A 24300-nucleotide genomic window follows, 5' to 3' on the forward strand; every position below is an offset into this window, starting at 1 on the left:
ATTTGATGTTTCCTTCATCCCTGCGCACAATGAGTCGCTCAACGTCGCATTTCTAATAATTCGAATTGCTATGATATAAAGTGCACAGTGGAAGGTGAAATATATTTTTTAATTTATAATATTAATAAATTGACCCTCTGCTGCACCTCTCGGGGGCTAAGTTTACCCCGAGATATTGTTTTATTCGATTTTGCCGAGCAGAAACGTCCGTGGTTTAATTTAAATTACGACCTCGCGCGTTAATTTCCGGAAGGCGTGGGAGATTTTGGTGAATTTTCGAGTGATTTTTTTAGTACATCGAGGAAGGGTGGGAAATTAAATTTTCCGGCACTCTCTCAGCGGGTCCTTCGCTCGTCTTATAAGGGTTTTCACGTTTATTAAGGGGGAGGGATTCTTGCCTGTCGCATAATGCAACACCCCCCGTTGTCGGGCCCGTAAATCTGGAGATTCATCCGATGCTTGTTATTAATTTCGTTATTACGTTGTGTTCCTCCTTGTTCGATACGGGAACGAGCCGTATATTTTGCGAGACCGTATCGAAAGAAGTCTCGAGCTCCTAGGTACAACCTATGTACGTGTACATGTACACCTACTGTAAATCGATACACGCAGGTAATACACAAAAGAACGAGAAAATATTATACCCGTCGACAAGTTAAAAGGAAGAGGACGGAAGCCGAAGCAATTTCAGTGTTGCAAAAAGTGAGATTGTTATCACTGGAATACAGGAGGTGGAATCCGGAGAATTTTACAACATCCCGCGGGGGATGCCTTTCGTCGTTCCCCCTTTTATGTTTTCGGATAATAAATAGTGCATCATCCGAATTTAGTTTCTTGGCTCACTTGAACGAAACGCTGTATAAAGTGGAAATTCAGTGGCTGTGACCCTGACTTTTTGCAAAATGCGCGTATCGGTTTTCTTTTATCAGTTCCTCGATTATCCGGTACCAAGGATTTCCAGCGATCCGCTGATAAATCGTTTGATATAGTTCGATGACAATAGCAAATGTGCATTTCCTTCATATATACATTTCGTGAAGTGAAAAAAAAAAAACGTTGAAAGAACTTTCCGACTCTCCGATCCGCATTGACGACGCCAAGTAAACGCTTTTTCGAGAGTAGGAAATAAATGAGACCGTTTAAACTTTGGAATAATAAATATTGCATAGCTGGAATTTATTTCCCTCGTTTGAACGAAGCGCAGGATAAAGTGGAAATTGAGTCGGTCTGCCGTGGCGATTAATTTTTGAAATTCGAGGACAGATTCGAACCGAGTGCCCCTCTTTGTGGGCGCTAATCGGAGTCACCCCCTTGACGGGGAATCAGGGTAAACCAATATTCCGGATGGAGTATCCTTTTTCTCCCGTTGTCCGTCGATCCGGCCGATTTGTCAGAGAGGAAGGATACAAAGAATCGATTCGCAATCGGCGCATTTGCGTCGAAACAATGCGCGATTTCCCAGGCCTGGCGGCGCTCAAAGCCGAAACGACGGTATCCAGGAACGCGTTTGCTAACCACCGAGTCCTCGAACGTCACCGACGATTCATTATGATTCACGGTTTATGGGAATCGGCGGGTTTATCGTTTGCCCGATAATACCGTAGCCTCGCGCGTACGGCCTCGTAAAATCGGACAAGCGATCCCCCGACCCTCTGGTAATTCGAAAACGCGCGATCGCGGCAGTAAACAGTTCGAATTTCGAGCTGACATCCGGATTCGGGGATGCGTCTCCTGGTGCAACTCCCAGAGCGCCCCGCGTCCGTCATCCTGACGGCGACGTCCTTCATTATGCACGGCAGGATATCGACGTCGCCACCGATCGGCCCCTTATCGAGAAGATAGGGATGAATCGATACTTTTACAGGGTACCGGAGTCGAAATTTTAACTCCACTTAGGACCAAGGGAGGACACGTTAGGGTAGATTTCATTCCTTAAGGTGATGTGAAAGTGACATCAATTGTTCATGAAACTTTTCTCCGAATTGGATGTACCAAATCGTATTAAACTTCACAACGTGAATCTGCAGGCTTTAAGGAAGGTCCTGGCACCCATGAAATTTCATTTCTTATACAAATTTTAAAAAATGTAAATTTCATAGGTGTCAAGACCTTCCTTGTAGCCTCCATATTCACGTTGTCAAGTTTGAAACAAGTTCGGTACACCCAATTCGGAGAAAAGTTTCATGAACCTCTTTGACATCGCTATCATCTTAAGGTCTGCAAGGGAAGAAATGGAATATCTGCTACTTTTAATAGAATAGATTTCGTCCCCTTGATAGAACAGATTTTTATCAGAACTCGAGATATCCTGAAGATCCGATCGGAACTTGTACGTATAAAAGTGGAGGCGCCAAGTTGCACGGGAGTCGACATCTCGATGCATCTGAAAGCAGTATCCCGCGACAAACTGCAGCATAAACGTGCACCGCGAATGCATCCACGCATTGTTCGGGAAGAGTTGCGCGGCTTTCCATCTATTACCCCGCCGATCGAAAGTGGAAACTGTTTTCCCCGTTCCCTTGGAAAACTTGACGAAGCCTCCCTTCCTTGCGAAAGAATCGATGGCGCGATGCCAGTTGTCGCATTTAACTTATACCATTGGCGTTGCATTATCGTTGCTTACATAGATGCGCCTCGGATGCACGTGGAATCGCATTACGGCGGAGCCAAGATTTAACGATGGAAATACATCCGAACTTTTTGCCCCCGAGGAGGAAATCTACCCTTCATCCTACGCTGTCGATGGACCCCTTCGTCCATCTTGGATATTTAAATCCATCCATGCAAATACGAGACCTCTATCCGCAATGCATTTCGCTGTACCGATAGAGTCATCTAGCTAAATCTTTCACGGTGCGATGTTTCATATATTTATAAATGTATCGAATTTTAAGGCAAATTTAGCCGCCAATCTCGTGAAGACGCTCTAATACCCACGAAATAGTAGAATAATTGTTATAACTCGTTGCATTCAATTTACTCGAATTTATTTTACACAAATATTTATTTGAGTTAAGAAAATATTGCTTTTGTACTGTTCAACGAAATATTTCATTGGTTCAATGTCATTTTCTTTTTTCGCTGCCTATTTCTACCGTTTTTCGAGGGACGTCGATTTTTGTTCGGGCCTCTTTATGGAATCGTCGGCTGCCATGTAATCCCTTTACGATCGATAGGGTCGTCGGTCGTATTTAAATCATCCCCTCCGGCCGGTGGCTGCGTTCTCCGATACTTGCCGGATACGCGGAGAATCGCATTACGACGGCCGCGACCAGGACTGCCCTGGTTTTCCATTTCGTGGGGGAAATTTGATATTCCCTATCGGACACCATCCCTTGACCGTTTAACCCACTTCGGGCAGCGTATCTCCCGATTTCGGGCCTTCGACCGAACGAGGCCCTCCCTCTGGCTGATCGTTTAGGCCCTTCGATTTCTATCCTCTGGACGAGGTGCGCGTCGTTCCATTTCGAGGAGGAAATTTGATGTCACCATGCGAAAACGAGTGCACGCGGTTAATCGACTTGCCCGAACACGGTGCGTCCTCGGAGGAAGATCCCGCGAAGCATTCCTGGTCAAATCGAAATTTTAATCCTACCGAGAACATTTATTGATAGGATTTAGGTCAATCCTTTTTGTATCTCGAGGTGTATGGTCCCGGATTGCGTCTCCCTGCACGTGCAACTATGGTTGAATGTCATTGTATCATTAAACGTCACCGGTAACACCAAGTTGAAGGCCCACGCGGTACTCCCCAACAGACATGTCGAATGTGCTTGAACAGGGCACATAATCCATGATGATAGTATGGATGAAGATATATAGGGTGGACGCGAAGGGTATATCTGACTGCAGGTCCCAGCTTTCATAGTGTTGTCAGATGCGTGATAAATGGGGTCATCCCGATATATCTGGTCCGATGGTATCTCTGCAGATAAAATGGCATTAGGCTTTCTGACGCCGCGGTGCATCCGTTATGACGTTATCACTTGAGATGGAGATCCATGATAGTTGCTCCTGCAATTAGTGGTCTCCTTGTATCCTAGTTCAATATAATTGATCTGGGCCACATTAAGGTGATATGAAAGGGTAATTCTACATATAAAAAACGTCAGAATATTTATAAAACTCTTTCAATTGCACATTTTCCCAGTTTTCATTTCTGACATACATTTAAATTGTGTAATTATTTCGATTCGTTTTCACCAGGGTAGGGAATCGATTCGAGCTCCCTTGAAAATGTTCCCAGGACCCGATTCCACAAATCCTTCATTGAGTTCGGAAGGCGACAGTCCCGGGAAGTGATTTTCATCTAATTCGCCTCGTAAAAGCGGAGTGGCCGACTAAAACTCAACGACAACCCTTGAAATCGCGTCGATGTACCCGGAAACGACCCAGCCAGAACGAAGCCGATCGCGATCCCCTGTCGGCGATTTACACGTCCCTCGCGCGAACTGTGTCTCTCAGGATCCTCTAATCCTCGGGCAAGCCTGTATTACGCCAGACCGCGAACTGCCATGCTCGAGTTTGTACAACGTAATTCCGGTGTAACAACGGGCTTCGATCGGACGTCCTCCGAGCACCCTCGCGTTTCGTTGGCCGCCATGGCGGCCACTTTGAATACCCGGAAACGAAAATAAAACCCGAAAGCGAACTCTGTAAAAATTCAAAGTCCACCGGAACTTCCAGCGACCCTCTGTTAAATAATTTTATATTCAAGCAGCCCAAGCGAAGTGCAATATTTAAAATTGCGTGTCTACGGATTAAATGTACCAATCGGTTTCGTTCATGGCATAAAAAACGCAGAAAAAAAATAGTCCAATCTTGAAGGCCTATTTAATTAGAAATTATAACTGTTTGGAAGAAACCTTTAATTCTCTGATCCAGTCGTGGTTGGTTGGGAAAATTATCATTTTTCAAATCTCCACCGTTTCCCAGAAAATTATCATTCTTTACATCTCCACATTTTCCTGGAAATTCAGTTTCCCTCTTGACGTACCTGTCTAAAAAATCGACGTAAGAAGAGTACCCGCCAAAATGACCGTACAGAGCATTACATCGCATTATTATTCCTCTCGGCCGTTCCGGATTTCGCAAACGCCCTCGGTATTCAAACGGCGGCGTTTCCGCAAACAAAACGTTTTCAACGATCCAATCTCCTGTGCGTTATTCCCCCCCGCGAGCATTTTTCATCTGCGGAGACGGACGCGCCGCATCCGGCATCCGTCTTTCGACGACGTGGCGCTCCGCGGGGGGTCGCGCGACTTCCGACCTCTTCAATCCCGCCAGCGGAAAAAGACCGCGTCCAGGGTGGGGTCTTTGCGTTTAAACCGCGTCTGTAACCGAGAATCGGGTTCCAATCGCCAAAGGGACGGATGTCCCGAGCTACGATGACTACCATGTTCTCTAATCGGCCGCAATCCGCTTATCTTTCCCCGCAAGCTCTCCGCTTTCGTCTCGCACCGAGTCCCCGATTTTGCGAAACGCGAAACACTCCCTTTTACCGCCGACTTGGTTTTACTTCGGGGCACTTTCCACCCTCTTGAAGATCGTCGGGATTTTCTGCCTCTCTCGGCTTGCTTTCGTACTTAGAGACGTCCGCAGGCCGGATGCGGAAACACAACGCAACCGGACGGATCGGAAAACTCTGCGGGGTAGGTTTTCTGAGCTCATTTTCTGGAAGGGAACTTTGCAAGCGAGTTGTCATGTGGGTGAAATATAGCAATCGTTGCGAAAATGGGCGAATGTCAAAAAGTAAAAACGTCACGAAAAATTGCAAACGCCGCGATAATATGCGAGTGTTACAAAAAGTGGAAACGTCATAAAAAATTGCAAACGCCGCGAAAATGTGGGGATGTCACAAAGAGGTGCGAATGTATAAAAGAACAAATGTCATAAAAACGCCTATGATCCGCGATGTTTAGCTTAACGGGTCAACCTGGACAGAGTTGTGCTCATGTCCCATGTGCTTTTCAAATGTGACAAACATGTACAACCGTAAATGTCCCATACACTTCTCGCCCCATGCTTGTCGTGCACGAATAGCCATCGAATCTGCAGTTCTTCCATCAATAAATAATAGCCTACGTACCCACGTTTCATTTTTCCCGTCACCAAGACGAGTTCTTGGCAAATGTATGCAGCATGGCAGCAAAACTACACTTCTGTCGATTTTTTATTATCGTCGATTCGCCATACCGCAGCGTCGGTGCTGGGATGTAAAAATGCTCGGAGTAACGAAGTTTGGGACGACATCGGGGACTCCCTTGAGCCCTCGGGAAGCTTAAAAGCACATTTAAGATTTAGCATCACGGTATCTGGGAGAAACCCTTCGGCATTTATCGTTTTTACCTCTCGGCCGTCGAGGAGGAGACGAAGAGGACGGGGAAGTGTAGAGCGGGTCGACGTTAATGGTACCCGTGACACTGCGCATCCATTGGCACTCCGCTCCGATGCCCTGCCTTCCCCTCCTCAGAAAAAAGAACGAGGAAGGACGGAAAAGAACGAAAAAGGACCAGGGAAAACGTTGTGACTGGGAGCTGCGAGGACGAGCGGAGTTTCCCCTCGGAATCCTCAAGGAAATTTCCAGCTCGTTTTTCGCGTCCGCGAGGAAGTCTCGCTTTGAATGCCGACTGCTCGAAGCGGCTCGAAGAGACAATTCCCCTGCGAAAATAGCCCCGAAAAGGGTTGCACCCTACGGGAGTCCTTTCAAAAAGAGTCTCGAGCATCCCGATTTGAAGGATCGTGGACCGGTGATCCCTGGAACGATGGATCCATGCTTCACTCGAGTTTAACGAGGTAAAATGCTCGACTCGTCACATCGCTACTTTGGAAGGAGTGGCTTTTCCGCAAACATCCAGGAAGAAGTGCCAGGAGAGGAAAAACCGGAAACGCGGATCCAAGTTCCCGGACGCAGTTTCAACTGCGAGACGATTCGCTTGTAAAAATGGCCATTTAAAGTTCGAGCCCGGTTCCCTATAGGGGGATCTCGAAGGTCGGAAAAAGTTCCGTGGGAGTAATCCTGGGATCTCCTTCGAATCGGTATCAGCGGGTTAGGCTTCCTCGGAACTCGGTGCTCGACTTGCACCGGGGTGCAATGGGGGTTTTATTGGCCATTCGCGAGCCCAGAGGACTGGATTACCCCAAAGTGCGGGGGTGTTGATACGTTGACGAAGAAGTGGAAAGTTGGGGTGGAGCGAGCAGCGGGTCGCTAATGGTCAGGATTTGAGGGGTCCGGTTGGACGCAGGGGAAACCCTCGCTCTCGTTACTTACGTTATCCCGCTTTTACCCCTATCCTGCATTATTCAACACGTCCTTCCCGCCGTTCGACGTTTACACCCCTAAAGACGCCGTATTCCTACCCCGGGGAGACGCATTCAATCCGCGAAAAATCCCACACGTGCCTTTTACCATCGCCAATCCCATTCTCGAGAGTTTACGCGAATCCTGGAACGGTGCATTGATTTTCCTTCCCTTGTCCGGCCTAACACCCCCATTAAGGCGATGTGAAAGTGGCGTCGAAGTGGTCTCGTTTATGAAACTTGTTTCCGAACTGAGTATATTCTTCTTCTTATCCGTGTCTTTTGAGTTGCGAATTTTCAACCTCTTCTTCGCCAATTTGAGGGCTATGGTTATTGAACTTTTAAAATATCGATTTTTGTATTCCGTAGCTTACTTTCTTTAGAAATATTTTACGTTGAATTTTAAGATCGGGACTTTTAGGCCGGTCACCCTCCGGTGCACTTCGCACCTTGTCCTTTAAATTACGTATTCATCGCCACGCTTTAACTCCGCGGGTACGGTGGCGTGGAAATTCGTTTTATTTCTTTTTTATATTCATGGAGAAAGTTTCCCCAAGCAGAGTTCCCATATATATCGCATTATCATTATGCCGGTGGTAATAAAACATGCATCGTATTCCCGAAGAATTTCGCCTCTTGATACCGGGGGCAACGCGAATTTGAACACAATTGTGTTTCGTTCACAAAATAAATTTGAATCTTGGAAAATGTTAAAGGGGGGAAGAAAGGCTCGAGCTCAAATTACATGTTAATATTCTCCTCGAAGGTGAAAATGATATTTCAAGAGCCGAATGTTCCCGGTAAATCTAAACCCCAGATGAGAGGGACAAGAATACGGTGGGACGATATACGAGGGTAGATTTCGCGCAATAAGAAGTCCCTCGATCGTTTCTCTTCGGAAACGTGTACGCAGCGTATGTGGGACATAACCCAGGTGCAGGTGTGCAGGGCAAAGACATGTGCACGTCGCACATAACCAGAAGCATTCGACCATCTCGTTTCCCGTTTCCGCATCCTGTTCCCTCCCGGGCGCAGCAACCTCGCGGTTTTGTCTGGCAAATGGTTCACTTCTGAGATAAATATCTTGCGCTGCCATAACCCCATAGGACGGATACGTTCGGCAATTGTGCCTCCCGAGCATGCGCGCCGGAAATTATTGGCTGAACATGGGACCCCATAAGCTGAGAAGTCGAACGCGAGACGACTGCGAATAATCGCATAAATATTTGCAAGAACAATGTGCATCCCTCCGACGTTTATCTTTTGTCAATCCTGTTTTATTTTTCTCGGCCCACGCAAAGACGCAGGGAATTTGCAAAAAATTCGTATTCGTTTATACATCTGCAATTTATTGTAACCGAATTACTTGTACAATTAGTATATTATTATACACAATACGTAATTTCTTTTCTTTATCATTAATTATCCGCCCCAGAGAGCCGAAGCAATTCTCTCTGCTCCGGATTCGGTTGGATCCAATGTATCCTCGTTTGTGGAATTTCAGGATTTCCCTGAAAACCCCCAGGCAAGACATCGCACTCCTGTTCGTTGATATGGACCTTTGATTGCCCGGTCTTCCACATACGGCGATCCGGACTTAACCCCTTGCCGCCATTTGAATCGATTTAATCCCCCCATCGACGCCCTTTGGCGGCCGACGCGAATGAATTCCGTGCATGAAATTCCACTTCCGGATGGCGGCGCATTCGCGGAGAGCCGTCAAATCTCCTGTCATAATTCAAGATTAACGCGGGAGTAATGGCTCCACGGACTCCTCTAGGATCCTCCATTATCTACCCCCAAGACTTAAGCCATGCCATGACTCTGACCACTCCAAGGGGTAACTTTAGACTCGTCTTCGGCACATCTAATTGAGAATCCAAATCCTCCGATGAGCCAATTCTTTTCCGAGGTATCGGGAAACTCGGTGGAGTTTCGCGCCAAATATACACTTACATACGTTGTATACGTATGCGCCAAGCCATGTGTATGCGTCAATCGCCACCGAGTTTTTAATACCAAGGTTGGGCTTATTAAATCCGGAAGAATTAATATTCCATTCAGGAATAGACATTGTTGGGAGTTATATCTATAATTTAGTCACTCCGCTTTTAAAACGCAGGGAGGGCGGAAATATGTTTCCTCTCCGTGGAGTACCCAAAGTGATCCACGGGGAATGTCGAGAAACGATACAGACGACAAACTTGAGTGCCAGTGAAGGAACGAAAGTGACGAAAGTGACGAAAGTGACAAACGTGAGAAGGGTGAGAAGGGTGCGTCGAGAGATGTGAAGAGAAGGGTGGCTCGCCGGGAACAGGTGGGGTAATGAGGATACTTTGGGGCACGTAACTACGGTGGATTATCGTGCAGGTGCCGAGAGGGGGGGCACCTGGCCCGGGGGTCGTGCCACCCAGCACGGGGAACCCCCTAGGGGGGTACGCACCCGAAAATCCGACGATGCCCGCTACATCTACATATCGTATGCCCTGTTGGCCGACCTGCACTACTTCGAACAGGTAATTATGGGGTGCACCCCCAGAAGGGAGCTTTTCCAAATCCCGGGAATTTCTCTTTTCGACCGGGACTATTCCGCGTAGTCATTGCACTCTGTACGAACCTCGGCTTTAAAAAATTACGCAAACACAGGATTTTTAACCTGCCTTCGCAAATTCCGTTTACGGTTAACGAAGCGATATATTTCGTGCTTTCAACTGCCCAGGATGGGCGAAACTGCCATCAAATGATTTTATTTTCCTTTCCTTTGCAATGGAGTCATACGCGCTAGTTAGCAACTCGTTCATATGTGTGTGTATATATATATATATGCAAATGTTAAAAATATTAATAAAACTACGTCGAATTTCGCTTTTCGACTGCAACTATTCCACGTAGTCATTGCACTCTGTAATCGGTTTATCGTATCCGAACAAGACGTTTAAAAAATATATTACAAACTCGTAATATCTTTCTCTTAACAAGCTAGAGATAAGTAAACGAATAAATGCGGCGAACTGATCGACCAGGAAATTGTTGACCGCGCTTTACATCCATTTCTTGGCTTCGGCCGAGCATCGCATCGGAGTAAGCTTATTACCAGGGGAGTTCGCTTAAGAACTTTTTCGTATTAACGAGGGAAGTTTGTACTAGTAATAACGAGGGATCGAGTGCACAAGTCGACCGGGGAGTACGTGCCAATTTAAAGGAGAGCAATCGAGTTCGGGGAGCAGCCGAGAAAATTGATCGGGCATCGATCGGAGATCGCGACTCCCCGATCAACGATTTAACCTAATTACTCGAGGCCATTCCGAGTAAATGGCATTCCAGCCGAGCAATTGTCGGCTAAGTGGCCGAGTCATATCGTGCTGAAAATTTCCCGCCGCCCGGCGATCCGGGGAAATGTTTACATTGGAGAATTTCCCGGCAAATATTTGCGGAAATCGTCTGATCCTTCCCCGGGCTTCACTCGACTCGAGTCCTTCGATTATCGTTTCCGCCTTTGCCTCGAGGAAATCACACGGAGTCTACACTCGGCTCGAGTGGAAGGAAAACCTTCGGGCGGCGCTTTATCTCCCTCCTCTTTTAACATTTCCCCTTGAAAAAAGGAAGGGAAAAATCTGGAGTTTCGGAAAGAGCTTTCGAGCTGCCGCGTCGGTGCGAGGCTTAAGGGAATACGAGAATGGGCGTTTACACCCTTAACAATGGGCAGCATTGCTGGCAGTTTTGCTTTTATTGCGGCAATAACTGCACTGATAGTAAAGGTAGATGTAACCATGGGAGAACTTCATTTAAGGTGATATGAAAGTATATAAAACGTCAAAATGTTTTCCCCTAACTGGATGCACCGAATCGTTGGAAACTTCAGCATATGATTATGGAGGCCCTAAGAAAGAACGCGATGCTCGTGACATTTCACTTTTCAAACCAAAATTTCTGTACTTATCCCAGACTAGAACCACGAATACATCTTTTTTAAAAAATGAAAAATTTCACTAGCACCGCGTTCTTCTTTAGGGCGTTCATAATCACGTGCTGATGTTTCTAATAATTCGGTGCACCCAGTTCGGAGATAAGTTTCATAATCGAGACCTCTGTGACGCCACTTTCATGTCACCTTAATGCGGAGAGAAATTGATAAGACGCCGTTTCCTTCAGTTTTCGGGGAATTATTCGGCAAGATTTGCGGAAATAACTCTCGTGGAAAATTCACGAGCTGCGGGATTAAGCCGCCCGTAATTGGCGTTACTGGCCGACAATTTCTCACGGCAAGTCACTCGACTTGCAATGAACGGACTGACGCGACTGTCCAAGTGTCGGGACTTTGATGGAGGATACTCGTCCCGATTCCGCCGTTAAGCTCCCAGATCTCGAATTCTAAAGCACTCGAGCTGAAACACTCCCTGAATTATGTCGATCGCGAGTGATACTCCAGCCGAGAAGTCCAAAGTTCCCTGAATTAGATACCCCGCGGGATCCTTCGACGTGACAAATTCGCGGGAAATGAGAGTTACGCTCGAAGTCGTACACTGGATGTCGCCAAAACCCGAGTCGAGAATGTTTATCTTATGAGCCTCGTGAATGCACGCGAGAGTTTGGAGTATGATTCCAAAATTGAAGATAGGAAGGTGTTGATTAATCCGATCTCGTTTGAATCGCAAATATACCGCCGTTTTTGTAGGGTACAAGTCTGAACGAGAATCGAGTAAACCTCGGAAACCTCAACTTTTAAATGCTAACCCTAAGCAATACTTGTACATAAATTGTAATTTTACATACTTAAATTTTACTTTATATGTATCCAATAATGCAACGAAATCGAGTTTCTAATATTCTCAGATCTATCTCGCACAAAACGAGATAACTATTCTATTCTGTGATTTTAATTGAAATGTTCCAATGCGAGAAACGAGCCCGAAATTTCTGTAGACACACAAAGTAATAAAAAAGATATAAGACATAGAAATTCAACTGAGATTAATAGTTTTCACTGTAGAAGCCTCAGGAACTGAAAATTAAAATTGAATAATTTTAAAGGTGATTTTGTTATCATAGAGCGATTTTTTTTTATTGCCCATTAAAGATATCGTTACGAGGAAGGGAAAATTGTAAATAAGGTCCGTAAATGTTGTAAGAGGCGCACCGAGGATTGCGGCAATTCTCGGGGAAAAAGATGGCGGAATATTTTAGAGACCATACCATCCTCAGGACCCATGGGCTTTTATATAGCAAGTACGTTCCTCTGTAGCAGTCTTTTATCATATTCATCCGAAACGTTACAGTCTCGTTGCAGAGGAGAATACTCGGTCCTACTCGCCCTGTGTACTTTGCCATTGCTGTACCTTCGAGTAACGAGCTGCCATTTTTATTTCTCCCGCGAACTAGAATCTGTCTGCACGGAATGTACAATTTCGAGGGAACTGTGTCACGTTCCGTAGACAAGAATTATTCTTAAACCCGTGTTACGCATTTGCACTAAATTGTACAGCGTAATTAACGTCGGGTTATCGCGACCAACGGGTGGAATAAATAAATGAAAATAATGAAATTAGTATCTTCATATTTTACAGCTTACACCCGATCGGTATCCATAAAACTCGGAAATACCCTCATAAAAATCGATGGATGTTTACATACATTTTTACATATTTATAACTTAAGTTCCACATAGAAAAACGTGAAATGGAACCAATAATATTGTATAATTATTGTACATTATTGTGTAATTATAACCAATTGATAATAATTAATAATAAAAGAAAAAATCTGGAACGCATCGGAAATGGAGAATCCTTTTTCTCGTTGCAGGACCTCCAGTCGGAGATCGAGACCCACCGGGACGTGTACGCTTCCCTGAACGGAACAGGACGAAAATTACTGAGCTCCTTGGCTAGCCAGGATGACGCCGTCATGCTGCAGCGTCGTCTGGACGAGATGAACCAGAGATGGCATCACCTCAAGGCGAAGAGCATGGCCATAAGGTAAGGACACTTCGGCTTCTCTCCCGGCAATGTCGCGTTTCTTTATATCCTCGTTCCTCCCTTTTCCGCGCCCCGTTGGAGTAAAACGTTGATATTGGATCGTAAGATGACGAGTTAAGGGCCGAATCGTCTGCTTAAACCTTGAAGACGCCCCTCCGATGGCGTTAATGTTTATACGTCCTTTTCAATAATACACGCCGCTTCCATAAAGATAGGGAAGTCATTCTCCCGGAAAACGTCGAATCAGTTGAGTACTTTTATTATCATTAATTCAACCTTATTAGTTCAGCATTAAACTCGTGGTTTTTCCCGGCATCCTCCGAATTGCTCGATTTTATCGGCAATAAAAATTAGCTTTATTATTTCCCTTTTATGCCGTTCGCGGAGAATTAGTTGTTTTGATTGGATATTAATATTAATTTAATGGCTTAATGTCAAACTCGTGATTTTTCCCGGGATTACTCGAATTACCCGATATCGAGGAGACTCGACTTCCCTTTTAATGGAAACTGGATCCATTGAATGTATACTTCTCCGTTGTAAGATTCTCGGAGGATTAATCATGTCGGCCCTCCGCGCAGTAATTGTTCTAGTGAAAAATAAAAAGGGGAGAAAGAAGCGGAGCGCACTGATTTATTGCAGCGTCGCGCAGTCGCGTCGCGCCGGTTTCTATTTGATTTCGCATTCATGGAAATGACGGCCCGGCGGAAAACTTTCCGCGGGTCCCGCAGTCCATTCGGTTTTTCGGCGGTGCCGGCCATTGTTTATTTTCCCATCGCGGCCCCGGCCCGTAAAAATGGCTCCGCTCCGGGAAAGGGGAGAACGAGAACCGAGAGCGATACAGAGGGAATCCACTCAGCGAAATCGCGAGGCGGTGTCATGAATTAATCCCGACCGATGCGCCGAGGAAAAAATCCTCTGCAAGGTGCACCCGGTGCACCTGCGGCATGCAAGTGCATCCTACGCGGTCAGGTGCATCCCGCTATCTACCGAGTCCGATTAACCCCTTCGCGGGATGAAAGTTGGAATAAATCCTGCCTAACGTTGAAGCAAGTATCTCAGAAAATTCTGGCATTTTTATCCTCGATTTTTTACTATATATTCATATAGTAAAATTTCACTTCGTTATCGTTAACGTAACTGACATATCGTCGTATATTTGACATGCTCAGGTAGCATTATTAACTGTTGCGAATAGTTCCGTTGATCATGCGTTCTAATCTACTTTTCCAGTTTTGTTATCCTTTCTCGTACTTACGCATGTTTAAACTTTTTATTTATACGTGGGATAAGTTATTATACTTTACGGAATGAAAAAGAAATTCAAATAGTAGCAGAAGTGAAAAGCTCAAATTTGCAGTTTCGGCAGACTTGTAAAAAATGACTAAGTCTTAAATGTAACAGCCTCCTCCGGTCTCTCCTTCTTTATTAGTCCTTTTATCGGAGTTAAGGAAGAAGTAGAATCTTTTACATTCTTATCAAGTTCTCAAGTCGACGACGTGCGTTTCTCTTAGTGGGGGCTCTTGCAATGGCTCGGGTAATAATTTTAATTAAAATTGGCGAAATTGTTATACGGTCCAAAGTATGCAACCGGGGCTCGGAGAGGGTACTTCAGTGAAATGGTACCCTCTGGGTAAGGAGCAAGTGCAAAAAAGTTCGGCGGTCGAGGGCCGGCGCAACTGCGATTCGCGTGGTTCGCGCAAGGTCCCGCAATTCCGCAGCGAAAACCCTAACTTTTGACATAGTCGAGCACGCACACGCTCTCTAACAATTCCGGCGATGCCGGAGTTTAGGGAAACCGTGGAACTGACGAGGTTGGCCAACTTTGACGAGCGCAAATTCCTTAGATCCGCCGCGTGCTTTCGGCCTTTGACGCTGCGAGTTTTTGCGACGAAGACGTATTTCCTCGACCTCGACGTGCCTCGGATCATAAAGACGATTTCTCACAAAGCCTCATTACGGGGGAAATACGGAAGCTTCCGCGGTTGCATCTCAAATTGCCGAAAATAATCGTTTTACATGACAAGTGTCACCTGGCAAGTAGGACGACGATAGAAAATCGTGCACGTGTACTTTAGAGAAACACGCGTTTCCTCGTCCTTGTTGATCGTCAAAACGATTTCTCACAAAGTCTCATTGCCGGGAAAATACAAAAGTCATCGCGTGGATCTTTTCCTGACCATTCTATTTTTTTTTTTTAAGTCTCGTTGCATTTAAAATCTCCAGAAATTATCATTTTCATCCCGATAAGTATCTCGATGGACGACAGAAAGTCCTGCACTCGCACTTTGTAAAATCCGCATCCTCCAAAGAATCCCCGAGCCGATGTTAACGCGATCATCATTCGCCGAACTGCAAACCCAGGGGTTCAAAGACAACAGTTTTAGAGGGGAAGGAGAAGCCGGTGATGATCCGGAAAGACCCGAAAGGAATCTCTCGGTGCATCCCAAGTAGGATCCTAAATGGCGGCTTGGACGCCGCGTCAGCAATTGAGTCGAGCAATCAGCCTCGATTAATTAGCCGAACCGCGAGCAGAAGAGAATTGATTGCGGATGACCGGGGAGAGGGAGGAGAACCGATGAGGAGATCCACCCGTCGCATATTTACAGGGACGGGATCGCGAAGTTGCGTCTTTGTGTGGCAGGGCCAATTTGCAATCAGCCGCAAACACCGGGGGAAACGCTGATGCCAATAATTTAGCCGAGCTCCGATCGTTTCTGGCACGGGCACGTAACGTACGTCGACGTTCTATGTCGGCTATTCGCCAAAAAATACCAGATAGCCCGGGTTATCCGACGACGTGGAAGGATCCTCCCGTTTGTTTCCTCCGCGGTCCAGATTCGCGGATATGTCAGCCCCGGCTCCGATTTTACGGCGACAAAGCCCAAGCTGAACCGAAACTCAGCTCCTTGCTTTCCTGTTTTTCGCGACGATTAATATATCTCGGAGGGGATTTAAACCAAAATTTAGGAGGCTCATCTAGATTGTTCAGGGATAGAACTCGGAATTGTATACTGTAAAGTGGTACGAATGGAAAAGAGATGATGGAGATTGCGTCTGGGTTTGTATGTTATGGTATGACTTGAAGAAAATTGAGAGTGAATTTAGAGGACAAAATAGAATCACGTTGACCCAGAGTCCTAAGAAAGGCTCAAGTCTGGAAAGTTCAAGCTGGACTTGATGAATTGCTCTTTTTCGAGCGAGTCGTACAGCATCGAGCATTGTTTTACAGCGAAGGACTATCACGGTGTAACGTAAATCAATTGTGCCTCCGCACCGGTGCCGGAGCCAAAGCACGTAGTCAAAAGGAAGTGGCACCCGGAAGTCGGTTCGAGACATCGAACGGCTCCGTCGAGGGGGAGTTCATGAACTCGAACAACTTCCTGCGTGACTCTTCCGGTTGCGAGTAGCCGATAAATAACGTCCACGTACGGACAACAGTGGGCGCCGATATCGGGAGCAGGAATCTTGCCGATCGGCTATTAGTTCGGAAATTTCTCAACAAATCTTCTCGATCCTATAATGATTACGGGTTATCCGCGACTGTTGGACTATGTTATATAGTGACGAGCGAACGCAAGCCTAAAATAAAGATCAGTAGTCTTGGTCTTGCATACTCGAATCCTGGGCATGCAATTGTGGTCAGAGCTTGATTCTGGTTTCGCTCTTTTTCCAAGACCAAAACCAAGACCGATTTTATTCATCGCTATACCTGTCCGGTTTATCGTGTAACTCGGTAGAGTTTCGCGCCAAATACATTTAAAAGCACGCGCGAACGGCACCGAATATTTAACACCAAAGTTCGGCACATCAATTCGACATTTAAATTAACTGATAGGTTGATTTTTCGATTTCTGTCTCGAAGACAACGCACCGTGTGTCGACGCAATCGCGAAATGATGGAAAAAGGGGAAACGAGGAAGTTGAAATGAATCATTGAGTCGGATAACGTCTCTAATGATCTTTTGGGTCCAGATTGTCACGTTCGGACGGACGTAATTAGAATAATCAATGTCGGCGGGAGGACTTCTCTTAATCGATGGCCCCTTCGGATAAAGAGAATTTGCAATTCATTCCGTCTAATCTCCGTATGAATAAGTAATTAAGAAGAATGCTCCGCGGTTTCTTTTCGGAAACGCCGAGGAAATTTAATTCTGCATTTCAAATCTCTTAAACCAGCGCAGCAGTGCGCGCGAATTATGCAAGTATCTCCCGCTCTTGGAGACCACCATTGAATAGCCCCCATTTTCCTTTCCTTTTTTTTTTTTCTGAACTCTGGAAAATAATCGATCGCAATTTGCTCGTCTCAATTGAAGGGAGCCACGTCGAACCTCGCCTTTCATTTTGAAGCGTGAAACGATTCGGTGCATCCAATTTGAAAAAAAGTTTTTTAATATTTTGACGTGTCGATATACGTAAAATGACCCTTTCATATCACCTTAATATCTCTTTCGTGGTCAACGCGTGATACACAAGAGCCATCCGAATTGCTCCTTCGGCTCGAAATTACGGGGCATTACCGCGATACCGATGCATCCTTGTGCAATCCAAGTGCACCTCGATATATCACGAACGCAACCCTGCAGGATACCAACTAAACGTCGCGGAGCTTTAAATATGATAAGGTGCGGCTCAACGCTAATCCCGGATATATCCTGCATGGGTTACTCCGTACATATCGCGTACCTATATATCGAGCGAATCCGTCCATACGGCAAAGGGGTAAGGCACGTTATACGTACACCCTCTGCTGGTAGTCTGAGACATTACGCGACTTCGGGCCAGATGCGACCAGCGTCCGCTTACATCCATTCGTAATCTGGCAGACTCGCAAACGGCTGTCCGGAATAAAAAACGTACCGGAAGCCGGCCAAAAACCGTTCGGTTTCATAAACTTTGTCGTGGACCTCGGGCTTGTGATTTCATTTCCTTGGCTGGGCCTCGGACGAGACTGCATCGCCCTAGATTTACCGATATCGAGTCGTATCTAGATTTTATTCCAGTTTGTTGGTATGTGAACGATAAAATGCACTCTGCGGAACTGTTATCGTGCAGCGATGTTGATACTCTTTCGTGAGGATCCAGAATATTGTTTAATTTATTTCTTTTCTTTTATTGTCATTTCCTCGGCACCTTAGACCTCTCTCTGGTCGACACTCGCTTCTAAAAAATTCCAGAATTGTTTTGTAGGTACTCGGTTCATGATAAAACATGTGAGCTTTATCTGTTTGGCACGGCGACTTTGGTTACCTTTGATAAGGATCCAGAATGGTTGGATGATTTAGTTCCTTTTTCGTATCTCGATACCTGGCGGTCATCTTTGAACGATACTCGCCTCTTAAAGATGTCTTCCTCGCCGTCTTTCTCCTTGTCGGCATTCTTGGCGTCGACCGCCATCTCAGTTCTGCAGAAATTTCTAATTTCCGGCGAAGTGCGCTTCAGCTTCCTGGCCTGGTCGCGGCCATTGTCGCGCCAAGGAACAAAAGTTGATGACGGCCTGCCCAGCCACGCTGTCCCGAAGAGGCGACAGTCAAAGAGAAATCTGGAAAATGAGGTTTTTGCGGGGACAAAAGCCTACTTCGGCCAGAGAAGTTGAAGTTCGGTTACTGGGTCAGACCTACCTGTAATCTGGCGGAGTTGGTGCTAGGGACGAGTCGACGTCTTTAACGGTTCGCGTGGACATTGTTTAGAGGCCATTAATATTTTAATATATATATCATCATATCATCACATCATAATTTTAAAAACTCGAAATCAATTTTGACTGTCTGGGAGTTCTAGTGTTAAAAAAGGACTAGGAAGAGTGGGACGCGCCTGGTAGACCATAAAATAAAGAAAACGGAAAGTTTCTTCGAAGGATGAACCATTGGCGGTTTCGGAAAACGTGCAGCACATGTGCATCTTAAATTTAAGGACACCGGGGTCCGAAGCCTACCCTGAGAAAAAAAGGAACGACGACGACAAAAACGAAGGACGAAAGTCAAACGACGGACTCAAACGGTGTACCTCGCTTTATAATAAAATTTATTTTGGATTTTAGTCCTTTTCCAAAGTAACGCTATTTCTCTCTCGTTTCTATATATCCCTACGCAATTTCACAATCGTCAATTAACCGCAAGTAAACTTGTACTTTCTGTTCAGTTTTCCTATTCCAGTCAAATTGGCGACCTGCGTTGAAGGTCTTTCGACTTTTCAGAAAATCTGAATATTTGAATATTTTAAGAAGGAAAAATCAACCCGATATAAAAATAATTGCGGAGGTAACCTTTTACGAGATAAAAAATTCACCTTGACTCGAGAAATTGTATAACACATTTCTGAAAGAGCACGAGTAAAAGAAAAACAATTCGAGTAGCTGCAATTTCTCTCATTCAGTTTTCAATTTTAATTCATTTAGCGTCTGCATTGTTACGTGACAAGTTGTATACACAAGCTGCGGCGATTTTCATCGATCGCTTATCGATCCCGTAACGGTCCGAACGGGGAAGTGATTTACATCCCGTGCATTGCTCTCCCACATTACATATCCAAGGCTCACAGCTATTACTTCCTGTTACACCTACCATTATCCCTTGACATGGCTTACAGTCCTCTTATCGGCCGCTCTTAACACTCATTAATCATTCCCTTTCTTTGGCGCAAAACGAATGCAGTCGTTCACCCACGCGGAACTCGAGGCTTTATGTTTACAAGATCGTTAACTATGCATCGTTGATTTTCCGCCGGTGGAGAACAGAAGGAATCCGCAGCTTGCGCACTAATTACGTGATAGTAACCGAATTCCCCGATCATTGCATCAAACTGAGTAATCCGCGTATATTTTCGTCCTCATCGGAACAATTACGATTGCATCTCATGAGTTCGATAATCACCTAAAATTATTGATAATAGCAAGTGGAAATCTTTTTGTCGCAAGAATTTCTTCTGATTATAGAAAATGATTTGGTGATATTATACATACGTTTAGGAACCTTCTTCCTAATTGTTGTTCAATCAAATGTTTAAAAAAAAAATTATAAAAAATCTCTGCGACAATTCGTTACATCGTGTTTGCTTTTCCTGCTACAAAGTGGCATTTCGAAATTGACCTAGCAGTTTTTATTAGTCGAGCCTGCATTGAATAGCCCGAATTCTAGGGCTTGCAACTGCAGGCCACTGCTAATATCCACATTATTTATGGGCGGAAGTTTAGACGCTTTTGCCGGCTTTCCTGGGGATGGTGCTCTTGTTTAGATTGGGATTGTGCTCGGCAAATTGTTTCCCCGCTTGAATTACGACCTCAACGTACCGGCAATTACACTTATGAGACCTTATCACAATTTTTTTTAAATGTTCCCTCTGCTAAATATCATAATAATTCAGACTTAATCGTACATCACTTCATTTTTCGATATAGCGCGTTTTGTCCTTAATACAAAGTCTCTTTCTTAACTTAACAATTCCCTTGAATTCAACAAAGATCATTTTGCCAGATATAAAATAAGCGTAGCAGTTACGTCCAAAAATATCATTAATTAATCTCACTTAATTCTTGGTATTCAGATTTTAATATACATAAAGTCCTGCTTGCATGTATAGACGCATAACGTCCACCGTTTACCCCATCAAAATCGTTGTCACCGTCCCGATTTAATCCTAAAATCGCATCTATGCGACATAATGTCATCCCTCGTAACCGTTATCGCATCACTTGTGCAAGACTGCAAGAAATATTTTGGCATTGCGCCCCGCGTGCGGAAATTTGTTGTTCCTACGTTCCTCGCATCGGCGTGTCGCTTAATTCTCCACAGCATATAATTTTCCTTTCCTCCCCTAATTAATCCCAACTTTTGGCGACGAGGAATCCCCGGAAAGGGGAGCGTCGATCCGCGCGCGGCCGCGAATCGCACCGCATTAAAACCGCTCGTATAATCCCGCGGGAGCGGAAACTTCCGCGGGGCGTTGGCACGCCCGGCCACCTAATTCGTTTCGCGGTTTAGCCGGGGGTGTTTTCATTATCCTTAATCTCCCCTGGCAAATCGAAACTTTTCCCAGCGACATTCCTTCCCTGAACTTTGCGGATGCAGAACTCGATCAGGGCCAAGGAAGGACTGTTAATCCAAGGAAATCGGTTTTACGCGGTCACTTGGCTGGTTTTTCGGCCCAGGACTTAATTAGGATTTGCTATATTTCGTGCAGCCAAGTTTACCTTCAAATCTCAGGATCTAACGTCAAAGCATAAGTTCTTCCCGCGTAAATGAATTTTGAGTTCGCCAAGCGCATGACGACCTGATTTAGATTCTTAGGTTCCACTAATCTCGGTTAATAAATTATACGATGAATCGTGGGAAATGTGGGAAATTCCTACAGGAATGTTTTTTTATTAGTTTTATGTTAGAGGAATTTTAGAGACTCCTCCATTTTTTCTCCCTCCCAGTTGTGAGATTTGTTTCATTCCTTTTTGTAGAGACCCGAAAGGGGAGAAAGTTATAGCGATTCGGTATTACTTCGGGAATGACTGTCTGCCGAGCTTTTCTCATCCACTCTCGGAATATGTGCTTTTCTTCCTTTTCGTGCTCGGTTCTCTCGGTTCCGTGATCGTCTCTAGGCATTGGTGCGCTCTGATGCGCTTTGATGCACCGTGATGCACCCTGATGCGCGTCAGCGTGCACTGGCGCGGCCATCCACACGTTGGACTAAGACAATACACCCGGGGAGAATCCGGCAAGTTTTCATCGACGTTGCGACAATCGGAATGCTGAAATCTATGAACTGCTTCTTCGCGATATGAAGTCAAAGTCGCGTTATCGAGCATGCGACGAGCTACTGATTTCTGACAAAAGTTCTAAAACACAACTTGAGATGAAATTTTGATCCTACTTAAAACTTCTAATTATACGCTTTAAATGAGTTTTGAGTATCTAAAGAAGTATCTTTTTATCATTTTTCGTGATATCGTTTTTACTTGACAGTATATGCCGATGTACCTCTATTCACACGATGTCAGAAAAATGTCGGTCCACTTTCATGGTCTCCATCCCTTAAAGCTTCTCATCTACGGTGCAGTAACCGTAATATATCCACCGGCTGTTTCTTCGCGATAGAGGACCATAGAACCACGCAAAATGCCTCGGTGCATCACCTGTATTACCTGCATCACTCGCCTACCCCAACAATACCGAGGCATCAATTCCGGAGACCAAAACATAACAGACACCGGAGATGAACGTTCTCCTCTTTCGAAACGTCCAATAAATCCAAAAATATCTTACCTTTCCTATAAAAAATCACATTCTCTCTCTAATAATAATTTCATGTATTTTGAAACGATGTCTCTTCCCTGTATCGAGGACAACACATTCTACTTGATTTCTACTTATTTCCTGATCTATCCATTTACTATTTTATTTATTCTTTGCTTTACTAATTTGTAAAGCCCTCGCAACTTCTGTACCAACGAAACACTATTTAATCTCTGACATTCACGGTTTAAGAAAAGTAGGATAATTATATAACATTTCCGCTCGAAGTTCTGTTCAAACTTAGTACGGGGAGGAGATAATCACAACTCGAACATACGATGCTAAATACTTTAATATGACAATATGGTACTAGTAATCTAAACTACATTAATTTTTGAAGTCTCAGCTGTGCCCTGCGGGGGCAGTAATTTATATTTATTAATACTTAACGTGACTTATCGGCATGGATTCAGTTTTACAAACGAGTCGTTACATTAGAATTTAAAACGATTTTCACCCACACGACCTCAGTTCCCCGCGAATTACAGATCCATAAATTGAGGGCTTAACGTTCCGTTTTGGAGGAAAACTATTTTTGTCAAACTGGACCACGGAATTTTCGTACGTGCGACATCGCGATGGTCGATGTTCGCCGTCGAGAGGAAGGTTCACCGCAGATCTTCGACTTCCATCGAAGCTGCTGCCTGGACCAGGACGTGAACTATCGGGACGACCGCTCCTGCGGGAACTTCCGGGCCCGGACGAACCTCTTCTCCGTTTCCGGGTCGCACCACTCGGAAGGGTCTGACAAAAGCACAGGGAACTCCCTCGTACCCTGGTTAGGTCCTTCGGGAAGCCGGACGCGACGGGGAATCGGGATCGGCGCGGCCTTCACGTCGTTGCGACAAGTAATCTTGCAAGAGTCCGACATCTAATGAAAAAGAAATGAAAAATTAATCCCGAGTAAGGTTCGATTTATTAGAGGAATACAAGGTTAATCCTGTAACCGTTTCACTTCCCAATGGGCGCTACATTGCATGCAGAATTTCTCAGATAAATGAAATATGAATTTGATTACTGAAACGCCCTGCTAAAGATATTTCTATTGGCATTTTTGTAGATCCGGTATAATTTGCTAAACTTTATCCTACATAGTTTATTGTTATGGTAGAATTATTGGGATACAAAACGAGAGAAAGAGGAACTAGAGGAGGATTCGTTACGTACATTTTTGTGTGTATGTAGTGTCTTGAAAATACCTTCAGATTGGAATCAGAAGCGGATTGTCGAAGGATGTCCTTTCTGCGCACTCGTCGTGGACCCTTTCAGACCGAGTTCTTCTACCCGTTACACCCTCGAAATTTTTTGCGAAAAATCGAGACGTGAGATAAAAATCTCGTAATCAAAAAACTTTCGTAGAGTCTTGTTGCAAGTGACGAGACGAAGCAGAAATGACCAGTGCCGAAATTACTGCAGTAATGATGCACGCTTCCTAAGTCCCTGTATATATACCGATACCACCCCCGTGGTCAAGGCCCAAAGTTTCGACAGTGGGGATTGAAAAAGTGGAGGGGATAAGTTTAACAGTTAACTTTGCCCAGGAAAATTCTTTGGGTCGGAGATTATTGAGGACTGCCAAAATTTATGGGCCTGCACGTGCAGGGTAATTTCCGCGACAATGAACTGGGCCTGTCTTTGGTCCTCTTTATACGATTTATGGTCTAAAGTTCATACTTCTGGTCTCGAAATTATTTAAGTTTCGCTATCGCGATTTACGTTTATTGTATGTAATAATTTTTGTCCCA

At 45.0% G+C, this 24300-nt stretch overlaps 1 protein-coding gene across 5 annotated transcripts in view; it reads left to right on the plus strand.

The window, feature by feature from the left end:
* The window catches only part of LOC105700682 (dystrophin, isoforms A/C/F/G/H), a 404586-nt gene that overhangs the window by 324232 nt on the left and 56054 nt on the right, over positions 1–24300 (plus strand). For all 5 annotated transcript variants that reach the window (XM_012426757.2, XM_023432800.1, XM_023432803.1 and 2 more), the window contains one exon: positions 13102–13274. In XM_012426757.2, the coding sequence (XP_012282180.1) occupies positions 13102–13274 (173 nt within the window). The remainder of the gene's footprint in view (positions 1–13101; positions 13275–24300) is intronic.

Source organism: Orussus abietinus, unplaced genomic scaffold (assembly GCF_000612105.2).
Source record: "Orussus abietinus isolate OABI.00-Male unplaced genomic scaffold, Oabi_2.0 scaffold49, whole genome shotgun sequence".
Classification (NCBI taxonomy): domain Eukaryota; kingdom Metazoa; phylum Arthropoda; class Insecta; order Hymenoptera; family Orussidae; genus Orussus; species Orussus abietinus.